This window comes from Saccopteryx leptura, chromosome 2 (genome assembly GCF_036850995.1).
Source record: "Saccopteryx leptura isolate mSacLep1 chromosome 2, mSacLep1_pri_phased_curated, whole genome shotgun sequence".
Taxonomy (NCBI): domain Eukaryota; kingdom Metazoa; phylum Chordata; class Mammalia; order Chiroptera; family Emballonuridae; genus Saccopteryx; species Saccopteryx leptura.
This window is the reverse complement of record NC_089504.1, coordinates 37706855-37728119: the sequence shown is the minus strand read 5'-3', so window position 1 is coordinate 37728119 and position 21265 is coordinate 37706855. Positions and strand designations below refer to the sequence as shown.

The window sequence follows — 21265 nt, the reverse complement described above, 5'->3', positions numbered from 1 at the left end:
AGGATTGGGGGCCTGAGTTTGGCTTTAGGTGGGTTTTCTCTGATCTCCATTTGTTGTTTCCCCAGCGATGTGAAGGCACTGTGCCACCATCTGGCAACAGGCCCTGGACAGCTGAGCTTCCACAAGGGAGATATCCTTCGAGTGCTGGGGTCAGCCGGAGGAGACTGGTTGCACTGCAGTCGTGGCCCTGACACTGGCCTGGTGCCTCTGGCCTATGTGACCTTGACTCCAAGTTCAACTCTTGGAAGCAGCCAAAACTGAGGCCCTGTGCATGCTGATGGCCTCAGGGACCTTCATAACCCCCAGACTCAGAGCCTGAGAGCCCTTCCCAAGCCCTCTGGCTTGGCTACAGGGAGCAGACTGAGAGCTGGGGACACACATCTCTGTGCTCAGTATTAATTACTACCCTTAACTGTTCCAGTGAGTTCTTCCAGACCTCCACTCAGGAAAGGAGGGGAGGGACACAGCACTGGGCTGCCAGGATTTCCCTGGCCCATCTGGGCCAGCCTCTCCATGGGTGCAGACAAGCATGTCCCTATGGATGGAGGTGACAGGAAGCCCATTTGCAGGGCTCCCTAGGCCAGGCAGGATGATGGGTGACAGTGTAGGAGTCAGATCCCTAAGCTCCCAGATGTAAATAGGCTGTGGCCAATGCCTGGTGGTCAGAAGAGGGAAAAGGAGCCCAGGCTTCTGTTTATGTATTTATTTATTTATTTATTACACCATTAATAAAAAAGGTGCTTGGCCTCCAAACCATTTTCTCTTTGTGCCTCCCCCCACCCTCCAGCCCATCTTTCTTTCATCCAAAAAGATGGCTGGGATAGATGAAAAGAAGAGAGAGCTTGAAGTCCAGGTACCTACGCCACAAGCTGCTTCTGGAAGGTGCTGAGGCCTAGAGCATCATGGGTGAGATGCCCATATGTGCGGCCAAACTGGAACTTATACCCTGTGTGGCCAAAAGAGTCTGTCACTTATAGCCAGTGGCATGGAAAAGCCATTTATTTCTCAGCCTGTTGCTTCGATCCTCCAAGCTGCCCTCCAAAATCTGATTCTAATTCCACACTGTGAGCTACCTCGGTTTCCTTTGCTGCCCAGTGATAAAGCTGACCTACATGAGCCAAGGTTCCCCATATCTGTTAGTTCCAACCCCCCAAGCCACCTACACACACACACACACACACACACACACACACACACACACACACACACACTCCAGTCCCCAAAGCCTTCCGCTAGGGCCAGCCTCACCTGGCACGTATCCTCCATAGTTAGGTAAAAGGCCCAGGTTCTGTGGGTAGGTCCTTGAAAGTGGAGGGAGATGTTTGAGTCCCTTCTGGGGTTTGCCCCGTGAGCACATCTGTCCAAACTCCTGCAGTGCCTGGTTGGTGAGCACAGGAAAGCTGGAGCCGAAGAGGAAGCGGGCTCGGGGCACGTAACCAGTGAAACCTGGGGGACAGGGATAGAGTCGGGACCTCCTGTGGGCCTCCCCACACCTTTGCTCATTATCCACCTCCCCTCACCTGACATGAAGGACTTGTGAGGATCTCTGTCATCCATGGAATAGAGGGAAGCCTTGTGAGGGAATTTGACAGAAAAAAAATAGGGTCATCAAATTCAGCCCCTGTGCTCTTAACACAGCTCCCAGGCGGTGGAGCTGGCAGTCAAGCCCGTGTTGCCAGCCTACACAGAGGTAAGGCCCCTCCTCCCTCCCCCGTGCACTCTGCACCCCCTCGCCCAGCCTGCTTGGCCTCACTTGTCCTGCCTCCTGCCCCAGCTCTGGCTCCTCTGCCTCCAGCTCTGGCTTCGGCTCTGGTTCTTGGTCTTTCTCCATGTCTTCTCCCTTGACCTCCTTTGACAACTTCTGACTCCCTTGTTCCCCATGCCACTGAGTAAAATCATCCAGAGCCTCGGCCCAGACCTGGCTGCAGTTCTTGGCAAAGATGAACTGTGCCTGGGGAACAAAACCTGGGTGGCAGGGGGCAAGGAAGGTTTCTGTTAGTGTTTGGACACATGTGCTGAGCTGGGGCACCTGTTCATACTTCTGTATATACCTGTGTACCCAGGGATCATGCTGGAACTGAGCCTTTTGTGCCCATGCCTAACAGGCAGGCTTCCCTTGGGAACCTCAGGAGACCTTGGAGGCCGAATGGGAGGCAGAAGTATGCGACGGGCTGGGGGCCAGGCTAAGCCAGGAGCTCCTCGAAGTAGCTGACCCGTCATCTGTCCGTAGGTCTGGCCCATGCTGAACTGAAGTAGGGGGCAGTGTCCAGTGTACCTGTATGTAGCACAGGACTCACCTACTCACCTCTAGAATACCCCTGCCCCACCCTTCCCAGAGACTGAAGCAGAGACCTCTGAAGCCCTGATCTTCTCTGGACTCAGATATGTATATATTTGGAGCAGGCATTGCTCAGTTCTCCAGGTTTTCAACCCTTCCCCTCTGCTGTTACCTTGTTACCATGGAGAAGACAACACAAAACTTTGTGTCAGGCCTTGCTACCACTAGATCTTGCTTCTCCTTTTCTATCCAACACTATCAATTTCTCAGCCCTGGACCACCTATACAGGTATGACCACTTGTCCCCCAAGGTCTAAGTGGCACAACTCCTGTATCCCTATACTCCTATTCCCAGAAGCAAGCAGGGTTGTGCTGTAGGTAGAAATCTTACCCTGGAATATAATGAGGATTCTGAGGGTTCAGCCCCGGTATGAAGGTGCAAGCCAGAGCCATGGGAGCACAGGCAGTTCCTTTTGTTTCTTTTTTGTGAAGAGGCTCTGGGTTGTATACACTTGTGTCCAGGGCTGTGGGGTGGAGCCAGAGGCAGGGTGGGGCCAACAGAGGAGAAAGGGGAGGGGACACTCCTGTGATGGCTGCTGGGGCTAGTGAAACAGGAGAGCAGAGGCTCACAGGTCTATCTACTCAGAACAAAAGCAGATCTGCCATCTGGGAGGGGGAACCATCTCAATGCAGCCTCCCCGCTCCAGGACCCAAGGAAGTCCTGCAACGGGAGGTGGGAGAGCAAAAACTGTTGGGTCTATTCAGCTTTATCTCAAAGGAGGACCCTTCCTTCTTAAGCCCTCATCACCTGAGCACCTGCCTGAGGAGATGTGGATTCTGCTCTTTGTAAGTCTGGATTAAAGGTGATGGAGTTCCTTGGTAAAAGAGGGTCTCTGAGGGGAGTCTAGAGGGGAGGTAACGGGGGAAAAAGACTAGAGACGTCTAGGCAGTGACAGGGTTAATTTTTATTTATTGATTTTAGCAAGAAAGAAAAGGAGAGAGAGAGAGACAGGAACATCCACCTCTTCCTGTATGTGCCCTGACTGGGGATCGAACTGGCAACCTCTGTGTTTTAGGATGATGCTCTAACCAACTCAGCTATCCAGCCACAGCATGAGACGGTTAATTTGAACAGCATAACTTGACAATTATTTAAGTATACCTACTATAACCTAGATCATCATCCATTCAACAACATGCCACCCTCTGCTAGGCATACTTCATGGTGGCAGAATGTATACTATGTAGGAGTCAGAAAAGCTAAGCTCCATGTGACTTTGGGTAAGACATTTAGTATCTCTAAACCCCACTACTATTTATAAGATGCAGATACTACTACTCACCCTGCTACTGTTGTGAGGCTCAAATCAATGTATGCAAAGGTTTTTTTTGTAACAAGAAAGACCATGGAGCCAGATGGCAGGAAAGAGGAAAGAGCATGGACATGAGGTCAAGCAGTCATAGGCTCCCAATAGCTTATGCCCTTGAGCTCACCTTACCTTCTCTGAGCAGGTCACTTAACTTCTTTTGAACCTGAAGTATCTAAACTCTAACATGAAAGTTAATATAACCAAACATACCATGGTGTATTAAGGTAGTATGTATGTGAAAGAATTTGGCCCCCGGCTGCTAGAATTTAATTTTCTTGTCCCTAAACTTCTAATACATATAGGAAATCAATAAATGTTTAGTAAATTCAGTTGATATAGGTTTCCTATATTTTACTGTGGGAATTCAAGGGACAGAGATAGGAGGGTCATGTTGGGGTTTAAGACTAGGGGGCGCCTGACTAGGCGGTGGCACAGTGGATAGAGCATCCAACTGGGATGTGGAGGACCCAGGTTCAAGACCCCGAGCTTGCCAGTTTGAGCATGGGCTCATCTGGTTTGAGCAAATCTCACCAGCTTGAACCCAAGGTCCCTGGATTGAGCAAGGGGTTACTCAGTCTGCTGTAGCCCCATGGTCAAGGCACATATGAAAAAGCAATCAATGAACAACTAAGGTGTCGCAACGAAAAACTAATGATTGATGGTTCTCATCTCTCTCCGTTCCTGTCTGTCTGTCCCTGTCTATACCTCTCTCTGACTCTCTCTGTCTCTGTAAAAAAAAAAAAAAAAAAAAAGACTAGGGGGCAAATTAAAATATGTTAAGAGCCTGACCAGGCGGTGGATAAAGTGTCAGACTGGGATGCGGAGGACCCAGGTTCGAGACCCTGAGGTTGCCAGCTTGATCACGGGCTCATCTGGCTTGAGAAAAAAGCTCAACAGTTTGGACCCAAGGTCGCTGGCTTGAGCAAGGGGTTACTCGGTCTGCTGAAGGCCTGTGGTCAAGGCACATATGAGAAAGTAATCAATGAACAACTAAGGTGTCGCAATGAAAAACTGATGATTGACGCTTCTCATCTCTCTGTTCCTGTCTGTCTGTCCCTATCTATCCCTCCCTCTGATTCTCTCTCTGTCCCTGTTAAAAAAAAATGTTAAGAGCCTGACCTGTGGTGGCGCAGTGGATAAAGCGTTGACCTGAAAATGCTGAGGTCGCCGGTTTGAAACCCTGGGCTTGCCTAGTCAAGGCACATATGGGAGTTGATGCTTCCAGCTCCTCCCCCCTTCTCTCTCTCTGTCTCTTCTCTCTCTCTCTCTCTCTCTCTCTCTCTCTCTCTGTGTCTCTCCCTCTCCTCTCTAAAATGAATAAATAAAAAATTTTAAAAAAAAGCCCAACCACAGCATTTAAAAAAAAAAAAAATGTTAAGAAAAGAATTCAAATTCTAAGAGAAGTATAGACCAGGAAGAAGAGATCTCAGAGAAGAGTGGAGGGCATGATTAGAACTCAGCTCTGGAACCCAGTCAAGGCCAGGCCTTTCTTCCTTTCTAGGAGCCTCGGCTCTTCTCCCCCACCCCAGACTGTGACAGTGCCTGGTCTGACAGAGCACACACCACCGACTCCTCGGGAATTGCACAAGAGCACGGAGTCCCAAGGAATACATTTCATGTCCCCACTGTTCTGCCGAGGACAGCCTTGGTATGTGTCACTTAGAGCAAGAGTAGTAGGGGGCTTGGCTCACAGTGCAGGAACGATGCTAGACTGAGGATGGGAAGTGAGGGAGAGCAGAATAGCAGTAGGGTGTCAAGGTTAGCCACTTGCATGTTGGGTTCTGTAACAGACACAGCTGGTTGCAGACCGCATACCTATTCCCTACCCCATCTCCATTTTCCCTAACGGAATGTTAGTTTTGTTCTGCCAAGCAGCCAGCAACTTCAGGGAAGCTTGGAGCCAGCCTGAGGAGTGATTCTTGGTTAGAACCCATCATAGTGGTCCCATGCCTCTTGCCAGTGACAGGCTAATGTGAGCTAGTGGCATTCTGGCAGTATGAGAGGAATTCTGGGATGAGGGTAAGTCCTGGGAAGTTTCTTTGCTCTTAAAAAAGGATGCACAACAAATTAAAAAGAAAGAGATAGGCAAGGAGGAATGATGTCTTTTCCTGCCTTTAGAAGTTCTGTGGATGTGATGATGGAACTTTGACAGGCATCGTGAAGGCTTATGGAAGGTTAAACTAATCTGGAGACAAAGTCAGAATATATCCAGGGTGGATGGTAGAGTAGAAAGGCCTGGGTCCTCGATGTTAATGTAGAGCCACAAATTAACCAATCTTTTCATGTGAAATAATTTCATTATTGTTAAGGTCACTTGAAGTTTTCTTTTACTTAGAACCAAAGGCCTCACAACATAAAAGTGGGGGAGGGGAATCCACTGACTTATTTAGCTCCTAGGCTTCTAGTTTTACGAGAGTTGCGAGCCTTTGCCAAATTCATCTCATCAAGCCTCAGTTTTCTCAACTATAAAATGGGAAACTAATGTTACCACTCATTGAGTAGGATGAGAGAGAAGAGATGATGCATAAAAAACAACTGGCCGCCTGACCAGGCAGTGGCGCAGTGGATAGAGCGTCAGACTGGGATGCAGAGGACCCAGGTTCGAGACCCCGTGGTCACCAGCTTGAGCGCGGGCTCATCTGGTTTGAGCAAAAGCCCACCAGCTTGAACCCAAGGTCACTGGCTCCAGCAAGGAGTTACTCGGTCTGCTGAAGGCCCACGGTCAAGGCACATATGAGAAAGCAATCAATGAACAACTAAGGTGTCGCAATGCACAATAAAAAACTAATGATTGATGTTTCTCATCTCTCTCTTCATTCCTGTCTGTATGTCCCTGTCTATCCCTCTCTCTGACTCACTCTCTGTCTCTGAAAAAAAAAAAGAAAAAAAAACTGGCCCCATGTGTCTTAAGTGCTAAATAACTAGAAAGTCAGTGTTTGGTTGAAATTTTGTGGCAAAGGGAAAAAGGAAAAGAGTTGAGGACAGTATCAGAGGTTATCAGAATCACCCAGAGTGACTTTAAAAATATTCATGCCTGGCTCCATCCCCTTTTGCCTGGGAACTAGGGCTATGATATATATATATATATCATGTTAATTTGAAAAAAATAACCAACATATAGAAAAATTATAATAAAAATATAACCTTTACCTAGATTTAACAATTATTACTATTTTACGTCTCAGAAGTATGTGCTTCCATGTGCCAGGAAGGAAAGAGAAGCAGATATAGATGAGCACTAATATCTCTACCACACTCATCTCTCTCAGGCCTGGCCTCAAGCAGGTGAATGGGCAGCCCTATTACCTGGCTCTGCCTACAGAAGGCAGTAGATCATGTGGTTTAGACCACGATGGCTTCAACAGAATAGGCTGCAGACATACTAGCCAGGTAAACAGGTCTAAAATCAATTAACTAAATTAGCTAATAACTAAGCAGTAAATAAGCTAGAAAAAAGAGGAACATCATAAGCTAATGAAAATAGGAGGGAAAATTTATGAAGCTAACAATGAAAACCAATCAGGAAAACAAATGAAATGATTATAAGAGCTGTCTAAAAAAACAACAACAAAAAAGGCAAACTAACACATCTAGCCAAAAGAAAAAAGACTGCTCAAACCCCCTAATGACCTAAGGAAGTGGCTAAAAACCACAAGGCACACAGGAATTACTTTTAATTCTAAAAGAATATAAAGTGATACCACATATAACTAAACTAGAAAATCTCAGTGAGATTAATATTGTCTAGGAAAATATAAATCAAAATCAACCTCAAATGACAGAACACCTAAATAACCATAGAAGGGAAAAGTGGTCAAATAGATGCCCCTTACAAAAAGACCCACATTATATTTAATTTACAAAAGTAGTATGAACTTCATTCAAGACTTAGCAAATTCAAGACCAAACAAAACTTACAAAAGTTACACAGATGAAAAATCCTCAATAAAATGTCAACTAGGGATAGAAAATAGCAGGATGCTTGCTGTCATTATCTTCCTTCCTCCAATACAGTGGTAGATACCAGTGAGCGATCACAGCTCTTTCTGAGACCTCCCAAGTCTCTGCCAGACGGCATGTCCTGAGTGATTTCTGTCACAGGGTCAGGATGACAGCATGCTGACAAATGTTCTGCTCTTTATCATCCCTGAATTTACAGCTCAATAAGGGCAGATACCTTGTCTATCTTATTCACAATTGAATCCTCAACCTCAAGCACAGGTGTTGGCACATAATATGAACTAAACAAATCTAGCAATATTGTAAATATATATAGTAAGACTAGTAGAATATATTCCAGGACTGCAGTGAACGAACTAGAAAATCTATCAATGTGATTTACATGAATAAACCAAAGAAAATAAAAGTCATTTGATCACTCTGACAGATACAGGAGAAATCTTTTATAAAATGAAATATGCATTTGTGATTTTTTTTTTTTTAAGTGAGAGGAGGGGAGATAGACAGATTCCAGCATGTGCCTCAACTGGGATCCACCTGGTGAACCCTGTCTGGGGCTGATGATCTGCTCATGTAGGGCCCATGGCTGCAGGAGGAGGAGAGAGTGAGAGGAGGAGGGAGAAGAAGCTGATGGTTACTTCTGTGTGCCCTAACAAGGAACAGAACCTGTGACTTCCACACGCCAGGTCGATGCTCTACCATTGAGCCAACTGGCCAGGACCTCCACTTGTGATCTCTTAAAAAAGATTTTTAGTAAACTAGGAATAGAAACATGATAAGGAATATCTGAAATGAACATCCAGGCCCTGGCCACTTGGCTCAGTGGTAGAGCATTGGCCTGGCGTGCAGGAGTCCTGGGTTCGATTCCCAGCCAGGGCACACAGGAGAAGCGCCCATCTGCTTCTCCACCCCTCCCCCTCTCCTTCCTCTCCCGCAGCCAAGCCTCCATTGGAGCAAAGTTTGCCCGGGCGCTGGGGATGGCTCTGTGGCCTCTGCCTCAGGCGCTAGAGTGGCTCTGGATGCAACAGAGCAACGGTCCAGATGGGCAGAGCATCGCCCCCTGGTGGGCATGCTGGGTGGATCCCGGTTGGGCTCATGTGGGAGTCTGTCTGACTGCCTCCCGGTTTCCAACTTCAGAAAAATACAAAAAAAAAAAAAAAAAAAAAAAAGAAGTGAAATGAACATCCACTATCAAACTACATCAAAGAGAAAAGCCAGAGCCAGGGTTGGCAAACAGATCTCATTCATTGATCCAAATCCAATTAATTGTAGTCAATTATGGGAGTATTACTGTGAGGTTTCTGGAATAGGGTCGTGGCTTAGTAAGAAAAAATACTAAGGATTAACTATGTTTGCCATGGGTATAATAAGATGGATGCCAACATGTAGAGTTGATAGTCTTTCACTTTAGACAATCTTATAAAAGTCAGAACCAAGACAAGACTGATCACTATCACCTTTATAGTCAACATTATTCTAGAATCTAGATGGTCCAGATAGTGCATGAAACAAAAATAAGTAATAAGAATTATAAATGTTAAGAAAAAATCTTATCTGCTTCACTCTAAAACCCTGAGAAGAAGCCACTGATAAATAATGAGAATGAATAAGAGTACTATAAGATGGCTTATTACATGAAATACTCAAATATCAATACTTTTCTTATTAACTAGCATTACTAGTTCGATGACACATTGAAGGACTTCTACTTCCAGCATTATAAGATAGGTGTTCTTCAAAGGATTTATTGAAAGTAAATCAATTTTACATGGTATAGGTCAGTGGTCTCCAACCTTTTTTGGGCCACGGACCAGTTTAATGTCAGAAAGTATTTTCACGGACCAGCCTTTAGGGTGGGATGGATAAATGTATCACGTGACCGAGACAAGCGTCAAGAGCGAGTCTTAGATGGATGTAACAGAGGGAATCTGGTCATTTTTTTTAAATAAAACATCGTTCAGACTTAAATATAAATAAAATGGAAATAATATAAGTTATTTATTCTTTCTCTGTGGACCGGTACCAAATGGCCCACGGACCAGTACCGGTCCGCAGCCCAGGGATTGGGGGCCACTGGTATAGGTCATTGTGTGTTTGTTTTTCAAAAAATTTTTCTTTTCCAAGTGACAGGAGGGAAGATAGACTCCCACATGTACCCCAACCAGATTCACACGGCAACCCCTGTCTGGGGCCAATGCTCTGCTCATATGGGGCCATGCTTGCAACTGAGCTACTTTTAGTGCCTGAGGTGGAGACTCCACAGAGCCATCCTCAGTGCCTAGGGCCAATATGCTTGAACCAATCAAGCCATGGCTGCAGGAGAAGAAGAGGGATAGAGAAAGGGGAGGGGGAAGGGTGGAGGAGTGGAGAAGCAGATAGTTGCTTCTCCTGTGTGCCCTGACTGGGAATCGAACCCAGCACATCCATACACTGAGCCAATGCTCTACCACTGAGCCAACCAGCCAGGGCCATTTTTCAACAATTTGACTCAATTCTAATCCTTAGAGCAACTACTAAGAAAATAACTAAAACATTAAAAAAAAGAAAAGAAAAAAGGCCCTGGCCAGATAGCTCGGTTGGTTGGAGCATCATCCCGAAGCACAGAAGTTGCTGGTTCAATCCCCAGTCAGGGTACATGCAGGGACAGCTTGATAGTCCTGTCTTTCCTTCTCTCCTTTCCTCTTGCTAAAATCAACAAATAAAAATTTAAATTTAAAAAAAGCAAGCAGGAAAGCCTGACCAGGCAGTGGCACAGTGAATAGAGTGTTAGCCTGGGATGCTGAGGCCCAGATTTGAAACCCCAAGGTCACTGGCTTGGCTCTACCCCCTCACCCTCCATCAAAGCACATGTGAGAAAGCAATCAATGAGCAACTAGGGTGCCGCAACTATGAGTGGATGTTTCTCATCTCTCTCCCTTCCTGTCTGTCTCTGTCTCTCGCTCTCTTTCTCTCTGCATATCTCTCTCACTAAATAGATAAAATTTAAAAAGCAGGAAAATAAGAATGGTATGCAAGAAAATATTTATTTAAAACAAAAGAAAGTAGTAAAGGAGGAACAGAAGAATAAAACAAAGCAAAACAAAAAGGTCACAAGAAAACTGAAAATCGAACTTCCTTTTGACCCAGCTATCCCACTTTTAGGAATATACCCCAAGAACACCATAGAACGGCTCCAAAAGGAGAAATGCACCCACATGTTTGTGGCAGCATTGTTCACAATAGCGAAGATCTGGAAACAGCCCAAGTGTCCGTCAGAGGACGAGTGGATTAAAAAGCTTTGGTACATATATACTATGGAATACTACTCAGCCATAAGAAATGATGACATCGGATCATTTACAATAACATGGATGGACCTTGATAACATTATACGGAGTGAAATAAGTAAATCAGAAAAAACTAAGAACTATATGAATCCATATACAAATGGTACATAAAAATGAGACTCAGAGACACGAACAAGAATGTGATGGCAATGGGGGTGGGGGGGGTGGGGGAGGGAGGATGGGGCGAGGAAGGAGAGAGGGGGTGGGGGAGGGGAGGGGCACAAAGAAAACCAGATAGAAGGTGACAGAAGACAATTTGACTTTGGGTGAGGGGTATACAGCACAATCAAATGTCAAAATAATCTGGAGATGTTTTCTCTCAACATATGTACCCTCATTTATCAATGTTACTGCATTAAATTTAATAATAAAATAAAATAAAATAAAAGATCTTGACAAATCTATTGAAATGAAATAAATCACAAAATTAATTTAAAAAAAAAAGTCACAAGAGAAAACATGTCCACACAAAAACTTGTGTATAATTGTTCATAGGAGCATCATTCATAACAGCCATAAAGTAGAAACAAGCCAAATGACCTTTAATTAATGAATAGATAGGTAATCATGGTATATTCATACAATGAAATATTATTCTCCCTTAAAAAGAATGAAGTGCTTGCCTGACCAGGTGGTGGCGCAGTGGATAGAGCGTCAGACTGGGACACGGAGGACCCAGGTTCGAAACCTCAAGGTCTCCAGCTTGAGCTCAAGGTCACTGACTTGAGCAAGGGGTCACTCGGTCGCTGTAGCCCCCCGGTCAAGGTACATATGAGAAAAGTAATCCATAAACAACTAAGATGCCGCAACAAAGAATTGATCTCTCTCCCCTCCTGTCTGTCCCTGTCTGTCCCTCTCTCTGTCTCTGTCTCTGTAACAAAATAAAGGAATTAAGTGCTTGACTTGTCAACCAACGGTTGCTGGTGCCAATTCAACACCAATAGGAATCTCCAATTTGTGTTGTGGTGAAAAAGGAAAGTTTATTCAGTGCAAACAGTTCAATTGTGATAAAGCACAGCTGTAAGAACAGCTCAATACTATTACAGCTCAATGATGAAGCAGTACAGCTGTGAAACAGCATGGCTGCAAGGCAGCCCTGGGGCAAGGCAGACCTTGGGTAAGGCCCCTCTCTGGCTAGACAGCTCTGCTCTACTCTGCCCTGCTGTGTTCCTCTCTAATCTGGCAAGATGTCTTTGGTGTTTCAACTCCACCTCGGGAAATAGTAGTTTTTAGTCTTAGGTGGAAAGAGAAAGTGAGCCACCAGGAGCTGACTAATATGGAGAGGAGTCCCCACCCCTGGTCCCTGATTGGTCCATCCTTAGGTAAATGAGGGCTCTAAATTCTTGAAGTTTGGTCCAAAAGGCACTGTCCTGATTAGTCATAATGGAGCCACTCTGGTCAGTGAAGATGCTGATAGGGATATAGCTGCATAGCTTCAATTGGACTTAGTCCTATTGGTTGAAATACAATTCCAAGATCTCCTTTATTAGGGCTGGCTCAGCTGGCAGGAACACAATGTAGGCAGAGGCACTTCAGTGTGGGAGGCAGGCAGTTCAATGCAGGGTTCTCCCTAAAGTGCACTTTGCATGAGAGGCCCATGTTTTAAATAAACATTTAGAATGGCTGCTACACTCTACCTTAAAATTTGAGCTCAGTTAGCCATCAGCCCTTCTTAGTAGGTATCTTCTTCCTCATAGTCCACATACTGATATTGCTGTAACATGAAATGAACCTTGAAAACATTAAGAAGATACAAAAAAAAAAGCAAGATACAAGAGATCATATATTGTATGAGTCCATATATGAAATGTCCAAAGAGGTAAATCTTATATAGTCAGAAAGGGAATTCATGGTTGCCTAGGGCTGGGGTAAGGGAGTTTGGGCGGATCTAGGGAGTAACTGCTAATGCACATGGGGTTTCTCCTTAGGGCAGTGGTTCTCAAAGTGTGCGCCCTAGAAGATTTCCAGGTGCGCCCTATGGTATTCCAGAGAAATATGTGCCTGTTGGGGACCAAAAAACCAACCGGGTTTTTGGAGTTTAGATTTTTGGGGGACAGAGGTGTGGGGAATTGGCTGTAAGCTGACAGTCTGCCCAACCCCCCACCTCACTTGCCTGATTAGGTTGCAAAAGGCTGTTAAGCTGTGGTGCTGGATTGTTTACACTACCACCCCCCCACCCCCCCACCTCCCACCCCCACCTCCCCCCCCCACCCCCGTTCCCCAGAAAGACTGAGACAAGTTTCTTCTATCCTTTGGTGTAAAGTTAAGAGTTGCTAATGGACTCACTTTGCCCTATAAATAAAGCAAGATGCGGTTTGGGGGCATGCTTTGTTCTTGCCAGCAGCAATTACAGGGCCCTGCCACCCCGTATTTTCTAATTCTGCGTATTTTCTTAATTCCACACTGTTCCCACTTGGGATCTGGAATTACTAGCTGCGCTGGTTCGCGGCATGTGCCCAGATATAAAAATAAATATAGTTACTCTGTTATACCATTTCATTATGAAAATACCACTCTTTTTGTTAACACATCATTATTATATTTATTATTAACACATCATTATATTATTTTTAGATAAATAGATCCAAATAAAATGGATAGATTTCTCGCCTGACCAGGCGGTGGCGCAGTGGATAGAGCATCGGACTGGGATGCAGAAGGACCCAGGTTCGAGACCCCAGGATAGCCAGCTTGAGCGTGGGCTCATCTGGCTTGAGCAAAAAAAAAGCTCACTAGCACGGACCTAACGTCACTGGCTCGAGCGAGGGGTTACTCAGTCTGCTGAAGGCCCATGGTCATGGCACATAAAAGCAATCAATGAACAACTACAGTGTCGCAACGAAAAACTGATAATTGATGCTTCTCATCTCTCTCCGTTCCTGTCTGTCTGTCCCTATCTATCCCTCTATCTGACTCTCTCTCTGTCCTTGTAAAAAAAATATATAAATAAATAAATAAAATGGATAGATTTCTCAAAAAGGAGCATGATATTGAAGAATCCAATTCTGGAAGTAAGCAAAAGTTAAGTGTAAATAAAATAGGACTTGAAGGCTGATGAGCAGAATTTAATTTATAGCATTTTCCATCACTTAACACTGAACAGTACGATTGGATTAGAAACCCATTTATGGAAGCTTCAAGTGATTTTGGTTTAACATTAACAGAAGAAGAAGAACTGGCAGCTATATCCACTGATTGTGGACTGATAGTTAAACATAAGGAATTGTCTCTTGAAGCCTTTTGGATTTCTATAAAAGAAGAATATGTTGCAATATCTAAAAAAACTTTGAACATTTTACTGCAGTTTTCAACATCCTATTTATGTGAATTTGGATTTTCTACCCTCAACACAATTAAAAGTAAAAAGAGAGGAATTATTCAATGTATTGATGAGAAAATGAGAGTTTGCCTTTCAAATATATGCCCAAACATTGAAGAAATTGCTAGGACACATCAGGTTCGTGTTTCTCATAAATACAAGAATGAGAAAACTCAACACATTTGCGCCGGGACCTGCCGAATTTACTATATCTTACTAAGAATGTATCTATATCTATATATCTATATCTATATATATATATATAAAGATAACTTTTCTGTCATTTTTTTTATTTTTAACCCCTCTTTCTTATAAATTCTAAAAAGCATAACTCAAAAAATGTAACATAAAAATGTGTTTTAATGTCAGAATAAATTTAATTTTGTCATATTTATTTCATTTAATTACCATAAAAGGATGCTTGAACTTTATATTTTTTCTTTAATATTTGAGTTATTATAACATATTTCTCAGAAATTTGTATATAGTGCACATATAATTACTTGTAGGATTTTAAATGTGCCTCGACTTCAAAAAGAGAACCACTTGAGAACCACTGCCTTAGGGTGATGAAAATTTTTCTAGAATTGACTGCGGTGATAATTGCACAACTCTGAAAATAATAAAAAACATTGAATTATACACTTTAAATGGGTGGATTATATGGTATGTGAATTATATCTCAGTATAAAGATGATAAAATATAAAATTGTAGCCTGACCAAGTGATGGTACAGTGGATAGAGCATCAATCTGGGGTGCTGAGGACCCAAGTTTGAAACCCTGAAGTCACCGCCTTGAGCACGGGCTCACCAGCTTCAGCATGAGATCATAAACATGACCCCCATGGTCACTGACTAGAGCCCAAGGTTGCTGGCTTTCAAGGGGTCACTGGCTCAACCTAGGCCCCCCGCCAGTCAAGGCACATATGAGAACGCAATCAATGAACAACTAAAGTGCCACAACTATGAGTCGACGCTTCTTATCTCTCTCCCTTCAGTGTGCTCTCTTCTCTCTCTCTCTCTCTCTCAAAAAATAAATAAATAATAAAATAAAATAGTAAAATCCAAAAAAACCAAAAAACAACCAAATGTTAAAAGAAAAAGAGGGAGCCTGACCTGTGGTGGCGCAGTGGATAAAGTGTGGACCTGGAATGCTGAGGTCACCAGTTTGAAACCTCTGGCTTGCCCAGGCAAGGCACATATGAGAAGCAACTACTACAAGTTGATGCTTCCTGCTCCCCCTCCCACTTTCTCTTTCTCTCTCTCTCTCTCTCTCTCTAATCTCCTCTAAAAAGAAAAAGGAAAAGGAAAGCAAAAAAAGGAAGGGGAAGAGCAAATCAAAATCAAATTAGTTTATTCTATAAATGCAAAGTCAGTTTAACATTAGAAAATTAATGTAAAGTATCATTGTTTAGAAATCTTCTCTCCCTTTCTACTAAGTAATACTAATACCTCTATAGACTGAGGGTACTTTGGGCTTGGCCCTATGACTTGCTTTGGCTACTAGAATGTTGACAGACAAGGTATGATCTAAAGACATGAAAAGCCACTACAAAACAACTTATGGCCTGACCTGTGGTGGCGCAGTGGATCAAGTGTCGACCTGGAATGCTGAGGTCGCGGGTTTGAAACCTTGGGCCTGCCTGGTTAAGGCACATATGGGAGTTAATGCTTCCTGCTCCTCCCCTCCTTCTCCCTATCTCTCTCTCTGTCTCTCTTCTCTAAAATGAATAAATAAAAATAATCAAAACTGAACTTATTTTCTTGCCCTTCTTCCATCATCATGAAAACAAGCCCAGGCTGTCCTGCTGGTCCTAGAAGTGAGAGACAGATGGAACCAAAAAAAAATCCCTCTAGACCAGTGTTGCTCAAACTTGACACTATTGACACTTTTGGCCAGATAATTCTTCATTATAGGGAGCTCTCCTGTGCAATGTAGAATGTTTAGCAGCATCTCTGGCCTCTACCCACTGGATGCCAGTAGCAATTCCCTCCACTTATGACAACCAAAAATGTCTCTAGACAAATGCCAGTTGTCCCCGGGGCGGGGGGCAGAGTAGATCCCTGAATGAGAACCACTGGTCTAGGTTCATTAATATAGGAATTAGAAAATAATATTCTCTTGCTTGACCAGGCAGTGGCACAGTGGCTAGAGCACAGCCTGGGATGCTGAGGACCCAGGTTCAAAACCCCAAGGTTACCAGCTTGAGTGGGGGCTCATCTGGTTGAGTATGGGCTCACCAGCTTGAGCGCAGAGTCACCAGCTTGAGTGTGGGATCATAGACATGACCCCATGGTTACTGGCATGAAGCTCAAGGTCACTGGCTTGAGCAAGGGGTCACTGGCTCAACATGAGTCCCCTGGTCAAGGCACATATGAGAAAGCAATCAATGAACAACTAAGGTACCACAACTATGAGTCGATGCTTCTCACCTCTCTACCTTCCTGTCTGTCCCTCTCTCTCTCTGTCTCCCTCGTTAAAAATTTTTTTAAAATAATATTCTTATTCTATCCTCTTTTTAAAATTGAATTTATTGGGGTGACATTGGTTAATGAAATTGCATAGGTTTCAAAAGTACAATTCTATAATACATCCGTATATTATATTATGTATTCACCACCCCAAACTACTAACCTCCCATCTTTGTTAGGTAGAATAAATTCCTCTATGAAGAGGAGCTTTTTCACATTAATCATTTGTTCCCTAGAGCAGTGGTCCCCAACCTTTTTTGGGCCACGGACCAGTTTAATGTCAGAAAATACAGTGTGTCCATAAAGTCATGGTGCACTCTTGACCAGTCACAGGAAAGCAACAAAAGACGATAGAAATGTGAGATCTGCACCAAATAAAAGGAAAACTCTCCCAGTTTCTTTTTTTTTTTTTTTTTTTTTTTTTTTGTATTTTTCTGAAGTTGGAAACGGGGAGGCAGTCAGACAGACTCCCGCATGTGCCCGACTGGGATCCACCCGGCACGTCCACCAGGGGGCGATGCTCTGCCCATCTGGGGCATTGCTCTGTTGTATCCAGAGCCATTCTAGCGCCTGGGGCAGAGGCCAAGGAGCCATCCCCAGCGCCCGGGCCATCTTTTGCTCCAATGGAGCCTCGGCTGCAGGATGGGAAGAGAGAGACAGAGAGGAAGGAGAGGGGGAGGGGTGGAGAAGCAGGTAGGCGCCTCTCCTGTGTGCCCTGGCTGGGAATCGAACCCAGGACTCCTGCATTCCAGGCCAATGCTCTACCACTGAGCCAACTGGCCAGGGCCTGTGCTATTGTACTTTTAAGCTCCAGACTTTTTTAAGTTTTCTGTATCTATTGATAATTCTATTTTGTTTAAAGAATCAGCCTTAGGTAAATCTTTAAAGTCTCCTTGGGTCTTTTCTGAGCCTACACATGCAGAGTCCCTGCATATGCACAATCACTTTCTAATTTTCCCTGTATGTAAAATGGTTTCTTTTTTTATTTTATTTTGTGTGTGTGTGTGTGTGTGTGTGTGTGTGTGTGTGTGTGAGAGAGAGAGAGAGAGAGAGAGAGAGAGAGAGAGAGAAGGAAAAGAGACGAGAAGCATCAACTCGTAGTTGCAGCACTTTAGTTATTCCATTGATTGTTTCTCATATGTGCCTTGACCAAGGGGCTCAAGTGGACTCCTGCATGCCAGGCCAACACTCTACCACTGAGCCAACCAGCCAGGGCTCTCCCAATTTCATACCTATTCAGTGCAGTTCGATGTGGGCTCACGCACAGATGTTTTAGGGCTCCTTAGGTAGCTATCCCGTATAGCCTCTACAGACTCGTCACTGACTGATGGCCTACCAGAACGGGGTTTCTCCACCAAACTGCCGGTTTCCTTCAACTGCTTATCCCACCCAGGAATGTTATTCCTATGCGGTGGCGCTTCGTTATAAACGCGCCGATATTCATGTTGCACTTTGGTCACAGATTCGAATTTAGTGAGCCACAGAACACACTGAACTTTCCTCTGTACCATCCACATTTCGACCGGCATGGCCGTGGGCTGCTCCGCTGTATACACAGTGTTACATCATCATCAGCGCATGTGCACATGCTGCCACATCATCCTACAGAAACTGGGAGGGTTTTCCTTTTATTTGGTGCAGATTTCACATTTCTATCATCTTTTGTTGCTTTCCTGTGACCGGTCAAAAGTGCACCATGACTTTACAGACACACTGTATTTTCACGGACCGGCCTTTAGGGTGGAATGGATAAATGTATCACGTGACCGAGACAAGCATCAAGAGTGAGTCTTAGACGAATGTAACAGAGGGAATCTGGTCATTTTTTAAAAATAAAACATTGTTCAGACTTAAATATAAATAAAACAGAAGTAATGTAAGTTATTTATTCTTTCTCTGCGGACCGGTACCAGTCCCGGCCCAGAGATTGGGGACCACTGCCCTAGAGCTATATTTCATGTAGGAAAGGCAAGAAAATGCTTGACTGTTTTCCTTTTATTTTATCAGCTTTTAACTTAATGAGTAGCTTATATAGCATCCTCCAAAAGAGACCAGTGAGGTGTTTATAATACTATTATGAACTCATAATTTAATACACATATGATGCATCTCAATCACTGGCAGTTTTTATAATTTTGATGCTTAAATTGTCCTATTTTGGCCAATAGGAACTTATTCAAGTTGACACTGAGTCCTTTTGATATGACCCTTAAGATTTCTTGCTCTTTGAGGCCCTGGCCGGTTGGCTCAGCAGTAGAGCGTCGGCCTGGCATGCGGGGGACCCGGGTTCGATTCCCGGCCAGGGCACACAGGAGAAGCACCCATCTGCTTCCTCTCTGTCTCTCTCTTCCCCTCCCGCAGCCAAGGCTCCATTGGAGCAAAGATGGCCCGGACGCTGGGGATGGCTCCTTGGCCTCTGCCCCAGGCGCTAGAGTGGCTCTGGTCGCAGCAGAGCGACGCCCCGAAGGGGCAGAGCATTGCCCCCTGGTGGGCAGAGCATCGCCCCCTGGTGGGCAGAGCGTTGCCCCTGGTGGGCGTGCTGGGTGGATCCCAGTCGGGCGCATGCGGGAGTCTGTCTGACTGTCTCTCCCTGTTTCCAGCTTCAGAAAAATACAAAAAAAAAAAAAAGATTTCTTGCTCTTTGATATGATAAAATCTTCCAGGCACATTTTGTGCATTCCTAGACTAAAGCTGGTAATAGCTATTTTTTTCCAGTGATTCATAATTCCTTTTAATTGGAAATGGTATTTAGAGATAACAATCTGAGTACTAGGGATATAGATTATTTGACCTAAAGAAGAGCAGTTAAATGAATACAATTATCTGTTCTTCTCAAAATAATATCTTCTACCATCTCTTTATTATAAAAAATTTCATACATGCAAAAAAGTTGAAGGAATTCACAATGAGCACCTGTATACTCTCTCATTCATAGATCAGTGGTTTTCAACTTTTTTACACTTGTAAACCGTGAAAATAGGAGAATTATTTCAGGGACCACTAAGACATAAGTGAATTCAACTAAGATCATTGAGTCTATAATCTTCACACAGGGTGATTAACTCTTTCACAGACTTGCATGAAATTACTGACACACTGGTCCACTAACCAGCAGTGGAATAAACACTGACCTAGATTCAACAATTGTTTACATTTTAATGTGTTTGTTCTCTTTCATGTAGTGTGGTGTGGTACGGTATGATAGCATATTATATCATATATATTTTTTTGTCGGGTGAGAGGAGGGGAGGCAGAGACTGACTCTGGCATCCCCCCAACCAGGATCCATTTTGCAAGCCCACTAAGGGGTGATACTCTGCCCATCTGGGGTGTTGCTCCGTTGCTCAGCAACTGAGCTCTTATAAACACCTGAGGTGGAGGCCATGGAACCATCCTCAGTGCCTGGGCCAACTCGCTCCAATGGAGCCATGCTGCAGGAGGGGGTGGGGAGGGAGGAACGGAGAGAGAGGGAGAGAGGGAGAGGGAGAGAGAGAGAGAGAGAGAGAGAGAGAGAGAGGGAGGGAGGGAGAGACAAGAAGGGGAGGGGTGAAGAAGCAAAAGCTCTATCACTGAGCCAACCGGCCAGGGCTCTTAGCTCTCTTTTGCTGAGTCTTCTTCATCTTCCTTACCTCTAAACAGTGTTGTATCCAGAGCTCCATCACTGGACCTCTTTACTTCTCTCTACACACATACAGAGTGAGTCATTCCATGAACTTTGAACTTTGAGGCTTCAAATACTATTTATATGTTAATGACTACCATTTTTTCTCTTTTGATCCAACTGAACTCTGGACTCCTATATTCAATTACTTACTTATCATCTCCAGTTGGATATCTAATTGGCTTTCCAAATTGATAAATACAAAACAGAACTCTTTTTTTTTTGTGGTAGAGACAGAGAGAGAGTGTCAGAGAGAGGGACAGATAGGGACATACAGGAAGGGAGAGAGATGAGAAACATCAATTCTTCGTTGCGGTTCCTTAGTTGTTCATTGATTGATTTCTCATATGTGTCTTGACTGGGGGGCTACAGCTGACCGAGTGACCCCTTGCTCGAGCCAGCGACCTTGGTTTCAAGCTGGTAAGCCTTGCTCAAACCAGATGAGCCCGTGCTCAAGCTGACAACCTCAGGGTCTTGAACCTGGGTCCTCTACATCCCAATCTGACACTCTATCCACTGCGCCACCGCCTGGTCAGGTCAAAACAGAACTCTTGAATCTTGTCCCTCTATCCAGATTTTAATAAATGCAATCTCAATAAATGCATCTCAATAATGCAATCTATTAGATGCTCAAGCAAGACAATTCAGTTATCCTGACTTCTCTCCTCTTTATCCCATATCCAGCCCATCAGCAAATCATATATGCTTTCATTTGAAATCTGTCCATCCATAACCTGACCACTTAAGACATTTCCACTGCCTCTAACCCAGTCTAAGCCACCACTGTCTCTTGCCTGGATTGTTGCCATAGCTTCCTTTCTGATCTCCCTGCTTGTGCCTTTGTCACCCTACAACCTATTCTCGACACAGCTGCCAGA

The 21265-nt window shown here is 44.3% G+C and overlaps 2 protein-coding genes across 10 annotated transcripts in view; one reads left to right on the top strand and one right to left on the bottom strand.

Moving 5' to 3' along the window:
- The window catches only part of RUSC2 (RUN and SH3 domain containing 2), an 84992-nt gene extending 84239 nt beyond the window's left edge, over positions 1-753 (top strand). For all 6 annotated transcript variants that reach the window (XM_066367718.1, XM_066367715.1, XM_066367719.1 and 3 more), the window contains one exon: positions 66-753. In XM_066367718.1, the coding sequence (XP_066223815.1) occupies positions 66-261 (196 nt within the window). In that variant the 3' untranslated portion in view covers positions 262-753. The remainder of the gene's footprint in view (positions 1-65) is intronic.
- CIMIP2B (ciliary microtubule inner protein 2B) lies at positions 689-2782 on the bottom strand. 4 transcript variants are annotated; one of them, XM_066367724.1, is made up of 6 exons: positions 2670-2782; positions 2052-2275; positions 1754-1965; positions 1521-1572; positions 1249-1378; positions 689-946 (listed from the first exon to the last, which is right to left on the bottom strand). In XM_066367724.1, exons 1-5 carry the CDS (start codon positions 2729-2731, stop codon positions 1269-1271), a joined length of 660 nt encoding a protein of 219 aa, XP_066223821.1. In that variant the 5' UTR covers positions 2732-2782; the 3' UTR covers positions 689-946; positions 1249-1268. The 4 variants fall into 4 exon arrangements, with proteins under 4 accessions (XP_066223821.1, XP_066223818.1, XP_066223819.1 ...); XM_066367721.1 differs by having other exon boundaries at positions 1249-1446; positions 2670-2781; XM_066367722.1 differs by lacking the exon at positions 1521-1572 and having other exon boundaries at positions 1249-1446; positions 2670-2781.
- Between the last annotated feature and the right edge of the window lie 18483 nt (positions 2783-21265).